This window comes from Eptatretus burgeri, chromosome 2, assembly GCF_056783735.1.
Source record: "Eptatretus burgeri isolate ZD-2024b chromosome 2, Ebu_testis_v1, whole genome shotgun sequence".
Lineage (NCBI taxonomy): Eukaryota > Metazoa > Chordata > Myxini > Myxiniformes > Myxinidae > Eptatretus > Eptatretus burgeri.
In genome coordinates this window covers 126,664,672-126,678,171 of record NC_140962.1, presented here as the reverse complement: position 1 = coordinate 126,678,171, position 13,500 = coordinate 126,664,672, and the positions used below count along the sequence as shown (strand labels likewise).

Below are 13,500 nucleotides of genomic sequence, written 5' to 3'. Positions count from 1 at the left end.
GGAAGGAAAGCCACGATATCTGTGGATGATTTTTAAAAAGCCAGATGGTGATACTGCGACTGATAAGAATAATGCATTGAGTGATAATGCGAAGGTGAAACAACTTCGCGTTTCTCTAGATGGAACATTTTATCCACGAGATAGATTGGAAATTAATTGGGAAAAAAATGATTTTGCTGAAGCATACAAGTCTTACCAAAAGGTGTGTGAAAGTAATGGAAATAAAGAACCTATTTTGGATATGACAGCATTTAAAAGTTTGCATACAATCTATGCGTTTGACCTGAGCGCTCAAAAGGAAACTATAAAGTCTAATCGAGTGGATACTTCCCTGTACATTGAAAGAGGAGAGAGTGAAGAAGTTGATACATATTGTTTGCTTTTGGAAGAAACAGAATTGCAGATTAATACAGATAATGGTGTGATGATTAGTCTCACATAATTTTTTGTTAAATAAATGAGTGGCAAAGTACCAACTGGGGTATATGTTAATCAAATCAATCTTCATAAACTATCATCTTGTGTTCAAAATCAAAAGCCTTGTACGATTAACGTTAATACAATTCAGAGAAAAGGAGCAGTAAGAATTGATGTTTTGCTCACAAGAGAACAGGTTAAAATCTTGAATGACACTGGCTCACTTAAAATTAAAATGACAAAACCAATGTTGAAAAAATATTCAATAAGAGAGACGAGTGGAGGATTTCTCCCATTTCTAATTCCTTTATTTGCTGGTTTAAGTGCGGTTGGAGCATTGACGGGTGGTATTTCAACAGCGGTGAAAACTGCCAACGAAAGGAAGGCTCAACTCCAGGCTCAAAAAGAATTGGAAAGACATAACAAAGAGTTGGAGAAACAAATTAGTGGAAGTGGTGTAATTGTAGATTTTGCTGAAAAACTTGAAGGTCTGCCTGATAAAGCGAGATTGTTAGTTGGAGATATGCTTTCTTCTATAGCACAAGCAGGTGTAAAATTAATGAAAAGAGGTAATGGATTATATCTTTCCAATAAATAAATGAGCATTGATGAGTGGTTGAAAGAATTTGGAAAGAATACAACATCAAATTTACAACTTGCCAAATATTGTAAGAAATTAAAAATTCATAATGTGGTTATTTGTATGAGAGATGAATTAACAAACGTGCCTAAACATACAAAGAATATTATTATGAACTTAGAAGATAATGATGGGAACGGTTCTCATTGGGTTTGTATTTTTAATAGTCAAGACAAATATTATTTTGATAGTTTTGGTCTTCCACCACCTGTTGAAGTCATAAAATTCTTACAGAATGGTGTTTATCAAACATTTCAAGTCCAAGAATTAAATTCCAAGTGTTGTGGTCAATTATGTCTATATGTGTTATTTCAACTCAACAAAAATAAAAATTTTTATGATATTATTTTTAATCTAATATAAATGACTTATGTTGGTAAAGATGGTTCTATCTTTGGTGTATCTCAAGAACTGGATATTGATTTATCAAATTATTATACAAAGGCACAGGCTGAACGACATAAATATAATATAAACAAAAATATTAACATGAAAAATGCTTATAAATTAAAAAATTATCCAAGCCCGACTGACGCGAATGACTTGGTGAGATTAAGCGATTTATCACAATATATATATACTTAAATAAAACGGCTGTGTATTCCAAAGATACAGAAGTGTTGATATTATCTCCAGGTCATACAGAATTCACAGTTCGAATTAAAATAAATTTTTATAAAGAAGGGCGTATCGTTTGTATGAGAATAGAACAATGGGGGTATGATATGAATGATTTAGGATATAATTGGTCATTTAAAATTAACCTCGAAGACCTGGAACAATTAAATCAGTCTCGTAAGGAAGAATATTATCCACTTGGTATCGAGAATGAGTTTTGTGGAGCCACGATTAGTAAACAACAAATAAAAGAATTTAATAAGGGTAAATATAATAATGGTTTTGCCCTTGTTTATCTCATGAAAACAGAAAAAAACAGGATTATATATAATAAGTAAGGAAATACAAAATGATTTAACTATGGGAAGATGGGGAGGTGTTTCGTGCCATAATATTATTCTAACATATATTTCTAATACATAAATGACAGCAAGAAGGCTTCAAGAAAATTATCATTTCTGTGTCCAAGCATACCTTCAAGAAAAGGGTATTCGTTATTTTAATAAATATGTTCTACAACATTAGAATGAGGTATTTTCAATAAAAGATTGGCATTATGCTGATGTTGATAAACCGACAACTTTAGATTTAATTAGAATGTTAAATAATGAAAAAATTATAGGGTTAAGAAAAGGTAAGGCTCTTTTAGAAATTCAAAAGAAATTTTATTGGTTTCCTGTTGTAAAAAAAATTATTTTGGATACAGGAATAACAAGAAATCCTGATGAATATATGTATAATATTCTATGGGGTGTAAACGATTCAAGGATAGTAAGGGATGAGGAAGGAGTTGAAGAAGAGAGGGAAGAGGAGGAAAAGGAGAAGGAGGAGAGGGAGAAGAAAGAGAAGGAGGAAAAGGAGAAGAGAGAGAGGGAGGAAAGAGAGAGAATAAATAAATATTATAGTATGGAAACCAGTGAGATTCAAAAAAGAATAGAGGTATTACAGAAAATAACTCAACCCACCGAGGAGGAATACAAAGAATTAACAAGTCTATTTGCAATACTTTCGACAAAACTATTGGCATCGAAAAGCTATTCATTTTAATTCAAGTTTTTTTCTGAAATAAATGGAGGAGAGAGTGAAGGCATTTCTAAGGATTCTTTATGTTTTAAAAATTAAGATTCAAATGTGCATGTTGGAAACTAAAAAGGTTTTTGCACTCTGCAGGAATTTTTCTCATAAATAAATGAGTTATTGTCTCAAATGTAAAAAGAAAACTAATACTAAAAATATTTCATATATTAAAAGTAAAAATAACAGGGTTATACAAAAAGGTATATGTTCGGTGTGTGGTTCAAAAAAAAATCAATTTATCTCCAAACACAAACTCAGAGATATACAAAGGTTTTTATCAGGAAGTAAATTTACAACTACTGGAATACCAGGGGAATTACATCTACCAGGGTATTCTTTCTGTGGTCCAGGCACAAACTTGGATAAAAGATTAGATGAGGCAGACAATCCTAAATCCTGGAGTAAACCAATCAATAGAGTTGATGAAGTGTGCATGAGACACGATATTGATTATGGGAATACCACAACGTTGGAAGAAAAGCATGAAGCCGATAGAGAAATGTTGTATAATTTGTCTCTGATACAAAATCCAACCTTGAGAGAAAAAGTTGATAGGTTCATCGTGAAGAAGATGATTAGTGCTAAATTGAAACTTGGACTTGGAAATTCAAAAAACTTATAGGCTCTAATGATGCCATTAAGACTGAAGAGCAATTAGCTGATGAATTACATAAACCAATATTCACAAAGTTTCAGAGAAGGAAAGTTTATTCCAAGGAAGTTGATTATATCTGGTCTGCTGATTTGATTGAACTCAATAATGATAAGGGGTACAAGTATGCTTTAACCGTTATTGATTTGAGGAGTAGATATGCGTGGGTTGTCCCTTTAAAAAACAAAACAGGTAATACTCTTATGTTAGCTTTTCAACAGATATTACATAAAAGTAAGAGAAAACTTAAAAAATTGTGGACTGATGAGGGTAGAGAGTTTTATAACAAGACATTTATGAATTTTCTAAAAAATAACAGTATTACATTATACAGTACCTTTAATGAAGGGAAGGCAGTTGTTGTTGAACGTTTTAATCGTACCTTAAAAGAGAGACTATATAAAAAATTCACACAACTCGGTTCACAACAATGGTCATCTTTTATTCAGGATATTGTGGATAAGTATAATGACACGATTCACACGTCAACAAATATGAAACCATCAGAAACATTTACAAAATTAAAATATGAAAAAGAGATTAATGTCAGAAAACCTAAGTTCAAAGTTGGTGATATCGTAAGAATATATAGGTGGAAATCTCATTTTGAAAAGGGTTTTACTGAACGATGGACGAAAGAACTTTTTAAAATTGTTGATGTAATAGATACAGTTCCTTGGACTTATAAAATATATGATTTGGAAGGGGAAGAGATTTTAGGTTCATTTTATTCACAGGAATTACAAAAGACAAAACTAAGCAGATAATACACCTTTGTGGACACTCGAGGGCCAAGTCCGAGGTGTACAAGTATATAATGTGTGTCAAGGGGTGGACGTTCTTAGATCTGTGAACCCCAAACACAGAATCCTCAACTGAATAGTCAAGGCTTAACTTTTGTTTGTGTGTGTGTGTGTGTGTGCAATGGGAGCAATAGGTTGGCGCTTCACTCCCTCCTACTATACACCGTTGTGGACACTCGAGGGCCAAGTCCGAGGTGTATAACAGTATATAATGTGTGTCAAGGGGTGGACGTTCTTAGATCTGTGAACCCCAAACACAGAATCCTCAAATGAATAGTCAAGGCTTAACTTTTGTTTGTTGATGTGTATGTGTGTGTGTGTCCCAACCCTCACATTCAAAATCTCAACCCCAACCCTCACATTCAAAATCTCAACCCCAACTCAATCCTCACCCAACACAGTCTTTTTCAAAATGAGATTTCCACCTATATATATATATATATATTTTACGTTTTTTTTTTTTTTCTCTTCTTCCAATTCTGTCTTTTGAGGCTTTCAGGTTTGATGACATAGAAAGAGGGAGTAAGAACTTTCTTGATAGGTTTAAATCCCAAAGAGTGGTAGCATTTCAAGTCTTCAAAATAACCCCAACTTTCCAAGTCTCCAAGGTAGTTATTTAAACCATCAAGGCAGAACTCATTTACTGATTTTTTTCAAAATTTGTGAGTCTCCAAGGTAGTTCCCATATTTAGAACCATCTTGGCAGAACCCTTTTCCTGAGTCTCCAAGGTAGTTATTTAAACCATCAAGGCAGAACTCATTTACTGATTTTTTCAAAATTTGTGAGTCTCCAAGGTAAAACTTGTATTCTGGCTCATCAAGGTATAACTTGTTCAGTGGGTATTGTCTTGATAACTCACAATGAGTACTATTGCTGTAAAACTCTTTTTCAGGATTTTGCTGGTCTCCAAGGTATAACTCTTTGGTTGGGTCATCAAGGACGAACTCGTTCTGTGGGTCTTGGTCGCTCATAAGGTCTTCAACCAAGCCAACAATTTCGCCCCAAGTTGTAGCAAAAGCAGTATTTTCATTTCGTATTTCAGACACAATTTCCTGTGAGAGAAAATAATAATGTATTAATTAAGTTATTTAATTATTACATGAGTATGCTTCAATAAAAGTTTGAAAATAGGAAAATAAAAATCTTACCTCAACAGATAAGAGGTTTGAATCCAGTTCATCAACTTGAAGGTTTAGTTCCATACAAGACAGAGAGTTCCAAGGAACACCAAAGTCATCCCACTCAAGGTCTTGCTCGTTCTGTAGGTCTTGGTCGCTCACAAGGTCTTCAACCAAGTCAACAATTTCGCCCCAAGTTGTAGCAAAAGCAGTATTTTCATTTCGTATTTCAGACACAATTTCCTGTGAGAGAAAATAATAATGTATTAATTAAGTTATTTAATTATTAAATGAGTATGCTTCAATCAAAGTTTGAAAATAGGAAAATAAAAATCTTACCTCAACAGATAAGAGGTTTGAATCCAGTTCATCAACTTGAAGGTTTAGTTCCATACAAGATAGAGAGTTCCAGGCAAGCACACAGCACACCATTGCCAGCAAAAACAAATGTTTAAAATGGAGCCTGGGTTTGAAGCTTTTATAGAGAAAGACTGGTGGGTGTGGTTTCCTTTGGAAATTCCCTGGGCAAGCCTAGGCAAGCCTTCATTGGGAAATTTTTCAAAACCATAACATCCTGTAATTTTCTAGTGATTTCTTTGTGAGTCAGAGATGAACTGGAAATGATGTAAGAGTGGGCGGGGCTTAGCAAAAGTGGGCGGGGCTTAGGAAAAGTGGGCGTGGCTTAGTAAAAATACCTCATGAAAAGTGGGCGGAGCTTAGAAAAGTGGGCGTGGCTTAGAAAAATACCTCACAAAAAGTGGGTGGAGCTTAGCAAAAGTGGGCGGGGCTTAAAGAAAAGTGGGCGGGGCTTATTGAATACCTTGTGGAAAGTGGGCGGGGCTTAGCAAAAGTGGGCGGGGCTTAAAGAAAAGTGGGCGGGGCTTATTGAATACCTTGTTGAAAGTGGGCGGGGCTTAGCAAAAGTGGGCGGGGCTTAAAGAAAAGTGGGCGGGGCTTAACAAAAAAATAACCTGTGCCTCAGGAGGTGGTCAAACAAGAGCATTAAGAGAAGTTTATCATTTCGTAATGGCATAAAAGGGGTATCTTAAAAAATATAAAGATTCAAATGTTTTGTTTGTCAATATTTTAGATGGGGATTATTGTGCAAAGAAAATTAAACTATTGAAGGAATTTGAGAATGAACAAATCTTTATAGGTTCAATGAGTGAGCTGTTCAACCCCCAGGTGTTCAATTCAATGAGGTTCAACCTCCAAGTTAAAAGGGGAGACAAATAAATATACCTTGGGATAAAAAGGGGGTTTATTTTTAGGGAAAAAAAAAAGGGAATCGCTGAAAATCCCCCATTCATTTACATGGGGAAAAGTGAGCCAGAATCAGTATTCTTACCCTACTGGGGTGTAAGCGATTCAAGGATAGTAAGGGATGAGGAGGTTGAAGAGAGAGAAGAGGAGGAAAAGGAGAAGAGAGGAGGAGAGGGAGAAGAAAGAGAAAGAGGAAAGGGAGAAGAGAGAGAGAGAGAGAAGACAGAAGGAGAGAGAGTGAGAAGAGAGAAGAGAGAAGGAGGAGAGGGAGGAAAGAGCGAGACTGAATAAATATGTAAATATGGAAACCAGTGAGATTAGAAAAAGATTGGTGGTGTTACAGAAAATAACTCAACCAACCGAAGAGGAAAACAAAGAATTGACAAGTCTATAAGCAGTATTTTCGACAAGACCGTTGACATCGTTTTCATGGAGAGGATATTAATGTTAATTAAAGTTTTTTTTTTTTTTTTTTTTTTTTTTAAATAAATGGAGGATAGAGTGAAGGCATTTCTTATGATTCTTTATATTTTAAAAATAAAGATTCAAATGTGCATGTTGGAAACTAAAAAGGTTTTTGCACTCTGTTGGAATTTTTCTCATAAATAAATGAGTTATTGTCTCAAATGTAAAAAGAAAACTAATACTCAAAAATCTCTTTTTTTAAAAGTAAAAATAACAGGGTTATACAAAAAGGTATATGTTCGGTGTGTGGTTCAAAAAAAAATCAATTTATCTCCAAACACAAACTCGGAGGAGATATACAAAAGTTTTTATCAGGAAGTAAATTTACAACTACTGGAATACCAGGGGAATTACATCTATCAGGGTATTCTTTCTGTGGTCCAGGCACAAACTTGGATAAAAGATTAGATGAGGCAGACAATCCTAAATCCTGGAGTGAGCCCATCAATAGAGTTGATGAAGTGTGCATGAGACACGATATTGATTTGGGAATACCACAACTTTGGAAGAAAAGCATGAAGCCGATAGAGAAATGTTGTATAATTTGTCTCTGATACAAAATCCAACCTTGAGAGAAAAAGTTGATAGGTTCATCGTGAAGAAGTTGATCATTGCCAAATTGAAACTTGGACTTGGAAATTTAAAAAAACTTATCGGCTCTAATGATGTCATTAAGATTGAAGAGCAATTAGCTGATGAATTACATAAACCAATATTCACAAAGTTTCAGAGAAGGAAAGTTTATTCCAAGGAAGTTGATTATATCTGGTCCGCTGATATGATTGAACTCAATAATGATAAGGGGTACAAGTATGCTTTAACCGTTATTGATTTGAGGAGTAGATATGCATTGGTTGTCCCATTAAAAAAGAAAACAGGTAATACTCTTATGTTAGCCTTTCAACAGATATTACATAAAAGTAAGAGAAAACTTAAAAAATTGTGGACTGGTGAGGGTAGAGAGTTTTATAACAAGACATTTATGAATTCTCTAAAAAATAAGAGTATTACATTATACAGTACCTTTAATGAAGGGAAGGCCGTTGTTGTTGAACGTTTTAATCGTACCTTAAAAAGAGACTTTATAAAAAATTCACACAACCCGGTTCACAACAATAGTCATCTTTTATTCAGGATATTGTGGATAAGTATAATAACACGATTCACACGTCAACAAATATGAAACCATCAGAAACATTTACAAAATTAAAATATGAAAAGCAGATTAATGTCAGAAAACCTAAGTTCAAAGTTGGTGATATCGTAAGAATATGTAGCTGGAAATCTCATTTTGAAAAATGTTATATTAAACGATGGATGAACGAACTTTTTAAAATTGTTTATGTAATAGATACGGTTCCTTGGACTTTTAAGATATATGATTTGGAAGGGGAAGAGATTTTAGGTTCATTTTATTCACAGGAATTACAAAAGACAAAGATAAATTGAAATTTTTTGACTCCACCCACACAAACCCCACCCACATAAACCCCACCCCACACAAACCCCACCCCACACAAACCCCACACAAGCTCCAGACACAAGCTCCACCCACATAAACCCTGCCCACACAAACCCCACCCACATAAACCCCACCCCACACAACCTCCACACAAACCCCACCACACACAAGCTCCACACACACAAACCCCACACAAGCTCCACACAAGCTCCACACACAAACCCCACACAAGCTCCACCCACATTCATCATATTCACATAATTAGTGATAAGTTAATTAGTTCCCCACACACAACATGTTTATTTAACTAAAAAATTATCCACTCATCCTCACAAGCTCCACCCATCCACCCATCCACCCATCTCTCCACCCATCCATTAATCCACATAAACGTCATCCACATAAGCTTCATCTACATAAACCCCTCCCACACAAGCCCCACCCACACAAACCCCTGCCCACACAAACCCCTGCCCACACAAACCCCAGCCCACACAAGCCCCGCCCACACAAACCCCGCCCACACAAGCCCCACCGAAGCCCCGCCCACACAAGGCCCTCCCACACAAGCCCCACCCCCTCATCCCCCCTGTGCACCCCCACCTTTGACCCACCACCTCCCTCATCCCACCCCCACCCTTACCCACACACACACACGGGGAGGGGAGGGGGTGGGATGAGATGGTGATGGGTCGTTGGGGGAGCGCACCTACCCCCCTCCCTCTCCCCCTCCCTCCCTCTCCACTTCATGTCTTGATTCTTTTTTTGTAATTCAAAATCAAGTAATTGTAAACAAAACAAATAATTAATCAAAATTGAAAATATTAAATATTCATTTGCGAGAATGTATAATCTTTCCCAGCAATCTTCTTCAGATGTCTTGTGATTGTGAAACTCAGACACCATATTCTGTTTTGAAACAAAAAGTGAATCATAATTAGGTTTTATATAGATAATTACATGGTAATATTAATAAGCCTGGTGTTGGTTCTAAGTTCAAGCCTTGATGACCACTGAATTAACACACCAGGAGGCCGACTCAGCCTGTCATCCTTCCGAGGCCAATAAAATGAATTCCAGTGTACTGGCATAACCGCGTCCAAACTAATGATGCAACCAACATAAGGCGACATTCCAAAGAGAGAGTGATATAAATAAACAAATAACTAAATAATAATTCAGAAACATATACCTCCAAAAAATCATGTGTTTTACCAGATTGCTTCAACAGCTTATGTTGTGTGATCGAGCTGAAAAAAAAATAATAATGAGTCAAGGGTATAGATGGAGAGACAGACAGAGAGAGGTTGGTGGAGAGAGAGAGAGAGAGAGAGAGAGAGAGAGAGAGAGAGAGAGAGAGAGGGAGAGAGAGAGAGAGAGAGAGAGAGAGAGGTAGAGATAGAGATAGAGATAGAGATAGAGATAGAGATAGAGATAGAGATAGAGATAGAGATAGAGATATACAAAGAGACAGACAGGGAGAGATAGATAGAGACAGGGACACACACACACACACACACACACACACACACACACACACACACACACACACACACACACACACACACACACACACACACACACACACACACACACACACACACACACACACACACACACACACACACACGTCTCACCGTTGGTTTAATTCATTCGAGATCAGAGGCCGTGATAAGACTTCGTACCAGTCATTAAAAACGTTTTTCAATTCTCTTCTAAGATCATTGACGTCTTCAATAAGAGCATTAATTTCATGCACCTCATCGTGATATGTAAACTCCACTTCTTCCAAGGACCTGCCAGGAAAAAATATATATCAGGATAATCACGATTTAATTTATAATAAATTGCTTCATCGTTCAAAGAAGAACCCATACACAAGCTTACCAACTTTGTCGTGAGCTGTTTTCTTTGTCGGAAGAAGAATTGTCCATGTCTCAGTTGTAAACCATTCGTACAAGATGGCAAAAAGATCAGAGGCCGTGATAAGACTTCGTGCCAGTCATTAAAATGTTTTTCAATTCTCTTCTAAGATGATTGACCTCTTCAATAAGAGCATTAATTTCATGCACCTCGTCGTGATATGTAAACTGCTCTTCTTCCAAGGACCTGCCAGGAAAATAATATATATCAGAATTATCACAATTTAATTTATAATCAATTGCTTCATCGTTCAAAGAGGAGCCCATACACAAGCTTACCAACTTTGTGTTGAGCTGTTTTGTTCGCGGAAGAAAGATCGCTCATGTCTCAGTTGTAAAAATGAAAATCCCATCTGGCAGAAACTTTGGCGAATCACTTATAAGGCAACAATGAGGAAATTGCCTAATCATCGGGTGTGGCCACAGGAAATGACGCTTCGGGCGAGACAGCTTGGAAAATAATTGGGCGATATATTCTCAAATTGTATGAATCATTTTCAAAACATACTTAAAATGCCCTAAAATGATTTTGATTAAACTTATGTTTAAAAGCCTGTTAGTGTTCTGATATAAAATATAAACACGAGGCCTTGTCTCACAGAATAGTTCCTATTTTTTCACAGCATGACTGTCCAAAAACACTTCCTCATTTTCACAGCACGACCGTGTCGAAAAACACTTCGTCATTTTCACGGCACGAATTGAAAACATTTGAAACAAAACTTTTTTATGGCGTGGTTTCTGCACAAAAATGATATGCAACTCAGAGGTGGTCAGATGAGATCATTGAGAGAAGTTTATCATTTCATCATGCCACAAAAGGGGTATCTTGAAAAATATAAAGATTCAAATGTTTTATTTTTAAATATTTTAGATGGGGATTATTGTGCAAAGAAAATTAAAGTATTGAAGGCATTTGAGAATGAACAAATCTTTATAGGTTCAATGAGTGAGCTAAACAATATGCATTGGTTATTTGAAAAAGAGTGTCCCTCGGCTTACATGTTTCAGATATTTCTTCAGAATCACCTTTAACAAATCACATTACTACTTTGCTACTTGAACATATCTTTATCTTGTTGCATTGGTTATTTGAATAGAGTGCCCCTAGGTTAAAAGGGGAGACAAATAAATATACCTTAGGCTAAAAAGGGGGTTTATTTTTTAGGGGAAAAAATATGAATCGCTGAAAATTCCCCATTCACTTACATGGGGAAAAGTGAGCCAGAATCAGTATACTCACCCTACTGGCATCAACACGACACAGTACACCACAATGCAGTACAGTATACTGTATATGACCTCATATTTGCTGAACCTTTTATTATACTATATTTTATATCGTTTTAGGGGCATTTTCATACCTTTCGCACTGATGGCCTGGCGTACCATCTCATAATACCGTACATACTATGTTGGCTCTATTTACTTTCCCAAAATCATGACTGCATCAATAACTCCACAATCCATAACATTTTTCATTCTTGACCCTTATTCATGAAAGATCCTGCCCTCAATTGTCCATTGTAAACCAACCTAGCATTCAAATAAATCCATCCCAATTCTGTAAACTACCAATCGCTTATGTATTATGTAGGCATTAAAATTTTATCTTATTTAATTGGACTTTTAAACCAAGTCGCAGCATCATCATTCTCAGTATTACCATGATGACCACATAACGTTGGACTCGTGACTAATTAAATCACCCTGTTAGTTTATAAAACGAAGCACTCCATGCTCTACCTGCAGGGAGTACCAATGTGCTAATACACCAGTGCACTAATTTCTCGCACTGCCTTCACGGATTTGCACAGATTCACATTCATTGATTTTACTTTCGACGGCTGAAAAATTATCTTCCCATGTCAGTCTTGCGTGCACCTCAAGAACAAACATGGTCAAATAATATCTCCAGTTTCAACACTTTATATCTTTGAACATTTCTTAAATCCACATTCCAACTTGTTTGTGTCTTTTATAAAAATTCTAGACAGCTTTAAAATGACAAGCAATTCTTCTTTATATTAAACTTACTGGAAAAGTTCAATTTGTTTACACTTTTAATATACAGGTGATCTTTCCATACAGAGGAGAAATATAATTATGTTAATTCCAAATGGATACATACTTAAAAACACCATATCATATTTGAGTACATTTTTATTTCAGTTTTAATATATTTTATTTTAATATCAAGTTTTAATCATCATTAATTCATTTATTTCATTACCTTCAAACCCATTATGATAAAAATGTGTCTTCACTAGAAAAGGGTTAAAAAAAAAATTTACATGGCGGGTGGGAGACACACAACATACTCACAACAACAAGTGAAGTGTAGTATATGTTTCTTGACCTGACTAGTAGACTACACAACCTAGCCAGTAAGAAGGTGGAAATGGGGTGGGAGGGCTGTTGGGTATTGAAGTAGGAGGTTCTCTTATTTCTACTATAATAAAGCTACCTTGGCTTTTGCTTCCTTTTTGACTTGTATGCTTTTGTACCATTCATGCGTCTTGCTTCTATGTTATTTTTTCCATTTCCATTATGTTCCTTGTTCCTGACACGGCAGTATGGAAGCGTAATGCATTAGAGGTCTACACTCTGACGGTGCCAGATGGTGAAGAGCGAAGCTTTTGTATCACGTCTCTGCAGATGCATCCACTTGGCAGACACACCCTAACTCGCTGCAACAGCATTAGTGGCGACCAAGAGGCATGACACACCCCCACTACACCCTGTCTTGCTGCCTAATTTCTTGTTCATAACATCCATTGTGCATTTCTTCTCTTTATTATGATGCTCTTGCACACTTTAATTCACATATCTCCTTCCTCAACAAAAAGATGTTCATGTTAATTTTCTTTTCAGAGAACAATATCAGTTTTGTTTACATCAGGCATTGCCTTTGATGTCTTGCCTTTGAATTGTTGATTACTTTTTTGCAAATCCTTTCCGATAGAAGAAGCAATTCATTTCGTGTTTCCACTGACGAAATTGCCATTGGCATTATGTTTTTGTGTCATGCATCCATACGTACGTACTTTCGTGAAAATTTT

General features: G+C 36.0%; 2 protein-coding genes and 1 pseudogene across 4 annotated transcripts in view; 1 reads left to right on the top strand and 2 right to left on the bottom strand.

Annotated features, from left to right (window-relative positions):
- The window catches only part of LOC147033032 (uncharacterized), a 9,867-nt gene extending 3,861 nt beyond the window's left edge, over positions 1 to 6,006 (bottom strand). The window contains exons 1-3 of one of the 2 annotated variants that reach the window (XM_085871155.1): positions 5,666 to 6,006; positions 5,357 to 5,569; positions 3,826 to 5,260 (exon numbers count right to left, since the gene is read on the bottom strand). In XM_085871155.1, coding sequence (XP_085727281.1) covers positions 4,844 to 5,260; positions 5,357 to 5,569; positions 5,666 to 5,758 — 723 coding nt within the window. In that variant the 5' untranslated portion in view covers positions 5,759 to 6,006 and the 3' untranslated portion in view covers positions 3,826 to 4,843. Of the gene's footprint in view, positions 1 to 3,825; positions 5,261 to 5,356; positions 5,570 to 5,665 lie in introns of those variants that run through there. The other variant, XM_085871154.1, reaches the window with a different exon arrangement.
- The window catches only part of LOC147033030 (DDB1- and CUL4-associated factor 10-like), a 300,685-nt pseudogene that overhangs the window by 214,374 nt on the left and 72,811 nt on the right, over positions 1 to 13,500 (bottom strand). The gene's annotated exons all lie outside the window — the stretch shown is intronic.
- Positions 12,906 to 13,500, top strand: part of LOC147033031 (DDB1- and CUL4-associated factor 10-like) — a 6,193-nt gene continuing 5,598 nt past the window's right edge. Inside the window, exon 1 of the mRNA XM_085871162.1 lies at positions 12,906 to 13,156. Within this exon, the coding sequence (XP_085727288.1) occupies positions 12,989 to 13,156 (168 nt within the window). The 5' untranslated portion in view covers positions 12,906 to 12,988. The remainder of the gene's footprint in view (positions 13,157 to 13,500) is intronic.